This window comes from Rosa rugosa, chromosome 4 (assembly GCF_958449725.1).
Source record: "Rosa rugosa chromosome 4, drRosRugo1.1, whole genome shotgun sequence".
Lineage (NCBI taxonomy): Eukaryota > Viridiplantae > Streptophyta > Magnoliopsida > Rosales > Rosaceae > Rosa > Rosa rugosa.
The window spans coordinates 54,106,843-54,112,003 of NC_084823.1; the positions used below are offsets into that span (position 1 = coordinate 54,106,843).

A 5,161-nucleotide genomic window follows, 5' to 3' on the forward strand; every position below is an offset into this window, starting at 1 on the left:
GATCCCGCGAATGAGATCATCATCATCTACCTCAATATCTGAGGACTTTCTCCTCTCACAGTTCAATTACCCAAGAGCTTCGTAACCTTAAAACCAATAGAAAAGTTCAATTTGCTCATCAGTTTACATATCACTAAATATATAACCATCAGGAATTTTTTTTATTATTGACTTAAAGTTCAAGCAACAGGTTGCTGGGTCCTTTGTTTTATGTTATCAATAGCATTCCTACTCAATAAGATCGGAAAGCTACTTTAGTTAAACTTGAGAGTCAATTCCAAGGACTTTTCAGGAGCTCTTCATCCAGTGTGGATTTTCTTGGATCATCCAATAAACAATATAGGGTTCAGGGACAAAGAAAAGCTTATGCAGGCATCTGCATCATCAATTGCTTATTTATTATCGATGCGAGACAAAATAATAATGTTTAAAACTAGGAAAATGAATTAACTTTTGTGCTTAACAGGGATTTAGAAAGGGTATCAAAAACAAAGTTAATGGACAACGGGTTGAAACCCATTTTTATTAGGTAAGTAAGAAAGCTACAACGCAACCAGAATATTTTTGAGGTCAATAATTGTGATAAAACCTGGAATGATTATTCCAATCATCCAAAAAGAAAAAGAATTTTCTTCACTATCAGTAGGTTACGCAACTCACGAGTTTCCAATTCCTACATATAGAGGCGCACCAAAAAACCATGGTTCTGCTATCACATGCTTTGCCCTTTATGTATGCAAATCAGACCCCAACTTAAGAGAGAAAAAAAGGTTGCCCTAAAAAGAAATGAATGTTACCAACTGTTTCCTGGGGAAGAAAACATAACCAAATATAAGATGGGAATCCAGGACCACATGCAAATCATTTGAAGCAATCCTGTATAAAATTTCAATATCTTTTTCTATTCCTCAAATTAGTAAAGTGACCAAAGTCTATTTTAATATTGTTCCAAGACAAAACAAAGTGGTTATCAAACATGGGAGTCAGTCACACATATGAAACAAGCAGATCACACCAAAGACAATGAACCCAACCACCTTAACCATAATGATTGATAACAAAGTAACAAACAATTAAGGGTTGACTGGGCTTGTTTACTAGACTTGTCATTGTCATATGAGGTATCATCAGATCACAAGTATAACAATTGCCCATATATACACAAAAACTCGAACACCAAAACTTGAAGTGAATTAACCACTCTTGGACATAAATTTCCGGAGTAATTTGTAAAAATACATAACCATCTCTACCAGTCATTCTCTCTGTGCTAACAGGAAATCTGAAGGGATGTAGTAGTATATATGCTAGAGAATCACAACATCATAGGTCGAGGATCTAAAGGAAACGAAGAGTACAAAAAAATTTAAGGAATAGGGGGTTGACCTTTCGATGATTTGCAGAGTTCCCAAGTAAACCAAACCTATTTGCATTCCTCCACAGATACAATGCAAGGCAGTTGCAGTTTAATTTGCTCTCACCCTGAATGGCAGGGTAGCTTGGCTTCTATACATGATGATTTGGATGGATTATTTTGGCTTATATTAAAAAGATAAAAGAAAAAAAAACATGTCCTCCTCCAGCTGAGATACCATAAGATCCTTGGTAGGGTTTGGCTTTCTTCAAGTTTTAATACCCACAATAATCTTTGGGCCCTTCATCTTCATATCAAAATCCTTCATTATCACTATACCTCCCCCTCTCTGTAGAGAACTTTCATAGGAGATCTGTGGAAAAATAGCCAACACTGCAGCACATTTCATGAACCCCACAATCTTCTAACCATTATGTAAAATCACATACTACTCAATAGCCCATCTGATAATTGCTCATCATCTGACAATTGCAAACACTCTTCTGGGTTGGCATAGAAATAGTCCTCCTCTTTAGGTCTGTCTTGGATCATCAACCTTTTAGTTGGGTTACCCATGCGTTCTGCATGAGCTTCCTTCACTGCAGAAGAGAATTCATCCCAATTCAATTCTCCACCATTGTACTGGTCTATCAAATCAACAAGAAGCCTTCTGTCCAGCAGAATTGTCTTCTTGAACCCGAGAAATCTGAAGGAACATCAAAACACAAGAAAGCCTTTTAATGACAATTTTCACCTTGAATAAGACGTAAGGACACGCACTCGGCAGTAAACTGAGAAACCTATCATGAATCAAATCCTAGAGCAGACAACATTATGAATCGATTAACCTTTGATGACAGGATGTCTTGACATCAAAAATCAACAGTCCAAAGCCAAACGAAATTGCGAACAACACTGTTAGCATAAACTACCTGCGATGGCCTTCAACAACTTTAGCCATGTTTCCATCATATGTGGGAACAAAGATATCACTCTCCAACGAGACGAGATAATCCAATGCCGCCATTTGGGAGGAGTGGTTTTGAAAGAACCTGAGGTCTGACGGTTCTAACAGTGTCTCCTTTCTGACCTGTTTGAAGAAATCAAAAGTCACCATGAAAAAACAGAAAACACAAAGTAATCAAATACTGCATAAAGAAGGTGATTTCAGCTTTCATCAACTCACCAATTTTGGAAAAGCCTTTGCAAGACTTGCCATTCTCCTCTCACCACCGTAGATTTCACCAGCGGCAATATAGATCTGGATGTTGGGATCAATTTCAAGTGCACTCAGTGTGAGAGCAGTTTCTTCTGGTGTCAAAGGACACAAACCATCTTTCCTTTTCAGGTCAGAGTTTATTATTTTCTCCTTCCACCAGGGATAAGCATATCTGTGAGAAAATGAAGCCATAAGACAAATTAATATTAAGTTTTGAATGCATTGTACATGCACAGGTTATCAAGACAGTATATATTACCTCATCCTTGTCAGCTCTTCCACCTCCTCAGCATTGCAACCTTGGGTACAGCCAGAAAATGCCAACATGTCCATTTCATATCTAAGATGAAGAACTAGGAAAGGACCATTTGCCCTAAGAAGATTTATGACCCTTCTACCCAATTCCTCTATTTGAGAAGTGAATCGCAGAGCACTAAAATTTACTCGGCATCGAAGTTTCTGGATCTCCAAGGGTTGTCCATTATTGGCCAGTCTAGCATCAGTTTTATTCAAATGTACAACTTTGTATTTTTGTATCAGAGGAAGAATCTGTATGAAACATAAGAGCACAATATTACTTTAAGAGAAGTTTCACAAATACATTAACAAAACTGAGAGCTTTATGGATGTTTAAGAATTGCAAGAGAGACCTTCTTGCCTAGCCATATAGAGTGAGGGAAAAGAATGAAAAGAACTCACCTGATTATGATAATAAGATATGTCAGACCAACTAACTGGTGGCATGGTATAAACCATTCCTAGTTCCACTCTTCTCTTAACCCTGGGAGGCAACTCTTTCAATATCCGAACCTCATCTCTCAAGGATGTGATGAAATGATCCACATCAAATATGTCTTGAAACTCACTGCCACACCAAGCGCCACAGTAATTTACAGGTAAGTACTACAAACTACTGTCAATAGTCAGTGCAAGAAAGAATTGTCAACATAAATAAACTGGCGCGCACCTGGGATCAGCCCAAAAGGACGTTTTATCAAGTTCGGGAACTACGAGCGTGACATTCAAATACCTTGCAATAGCAACCATGTCGCATATCTGCAGAGATCACCACCAAGAAGGAAAATAAGAAACTGATAACTAGGAGCATGTACAAAGAAGCCGTAAAGTAGTTTGATAAGCAAAAAATGAAGTCAATGCTATTATGCAGGAGCCAAAACATTGCGCAACAACTCACCGCTGCTCTCATTTGATTGAGTCCCCCATTGCACGAAACCATCAGGTAGCCATTGTTTTTGTAAACCCCTAATGCCAGCACAGAAATTGAGAGTGAATAACAATCAACCAATAACCAAATGAGTGAGTCGAAAACAAGAAGAAGAACTCATGACAAACACGAAAAAAAAGGAGTACCAAATCCTGATAAAGTTGAAAACTTTCATGAATTTAACATGTGTTAATGGCCAAGTTCAGAATTGGAGTTGAAGCAAACAAGCACAAGGGTCTACTGATAAAGCAAAAACCCACATTGAATCACAAATACAGAGAAAAGCAAAGACTCACTCTTTGGCGGAAGAACTCTGGCCGGAACGGAAATCATCCGGTCCTGCAAAACCGACGAGGCCACGGCACTCTCCTGAGAGAAGCAGGACGGCCATCCCTTCAAAACCCTAGGCCCCCACATATCCCCCAACGCCGTCAATTGCACGACGCACGTCCACAGCAAAACCGACGTCGTCGCCCTTATCATCCACAGCTTCATTCTCGACCTCGAAGACGAAGACGACGTCGTTTGCAGCAGCGAGTTCTTCAGCTTATCACCTCCTCCTCCTCCCAGCCCCTTTATCCCCATCACTCCTCTTCTCTCCTTCTCCGCCTTGCACATCAATCTCAGATAGTCTCTCTCTCTCTCTCCACAAAACGCTGCGTTTTCAATCAATGCCGGATCCACAAAATCGACCTCTCTTTCCTTTTTCAGCTCCCCCGCTATATTTAGAAAGATCCGAAACCCGTAACCGCTGCCCCTTACCACATTTAACCTCCAACTATTCCGCTCCCAAAAATCTGATCCAGAACACTCCAAAATCAACACCGCTCCGATCTCCGGTGAGGCAAACTCAAACCGTAATGCGGGCCGGAATCCGCCCCAAGATCCAGCCGAATTCTGCGGCGGCACACTTCGCCGGCCGGCGATTACTAAACTCGAGAGGAAGAGGAGGAAGAAGGAGAAGGAGAAGGAGAGAGCGGTGGAGTCATGGTTGTGAAGATAGTGAGAGGAGAGAAGAAGCGAAGAACGCGTGGTGGGGTGTGCGTGACGTGCACCGACGGCTTTGTGTGGGCTGAGACTCTGAGACTGATAAAAGCCTCTTTGGGCTTAGCGAAGGCCCTCCAATAAATGACAGCCAGCTGTTTTATCATCCCCCCGCCGGCCCCACAAGAATTATGTCCCTCAACACGTGTCATGGATCCCTGGCGTATCGGACCTACACCGACATTATCTCGCGAGAAATTGGCGGACCTTCTCGTTCCGGCACGGTGGATGTGTTTAGGGAACCGTGATTAGTGCGGGCGATCAATCACTAATCACTATAGAGATTATGCAGTTTTGTTTTTTTTTTTTTCTTATTGAG

General features: G+C 40.9%; 1 protein-coding gene across 1 annotated transcript; it reads right to left on the bottom strand.

Moving 5' to 3' along the window:
* Window positions 1–1,169: 1,169 nt before the first annotated feature.
* Window positions 1,170–4,893, bottom strand: LOC133743199 (rhamnogalacturonan I rhamnosyltransferase 1-like). The gene is made up of 8 exons (XM_062171050.1): window positions 4,095–4,893; window positions 3,769–3,836; window positions 3,541–3,629; window positions 3,273–3,438; window positions 2,833–3,122; window positions 2,541–2,745; window positions 2,287–2,444; window positions 1,170–2,060 (listed from the first exon to the last, which is right to left on the bottom strand). The coding sequence occupies exons 1-8, from the start codon at window positions 4,414–4,416 to the stop codon at window positions 1,796–1,798; spliced, it is 1,563 nt and encodes a 520-aa protein (XP_062027034.1). The 5' UTR covers window positions 4,417–4,893; the 3' UTR covers window positions 1,170–1,795.
* Between the last annotated feature and the right edge of the window lie 268 nt (window positions 4,894–5,161).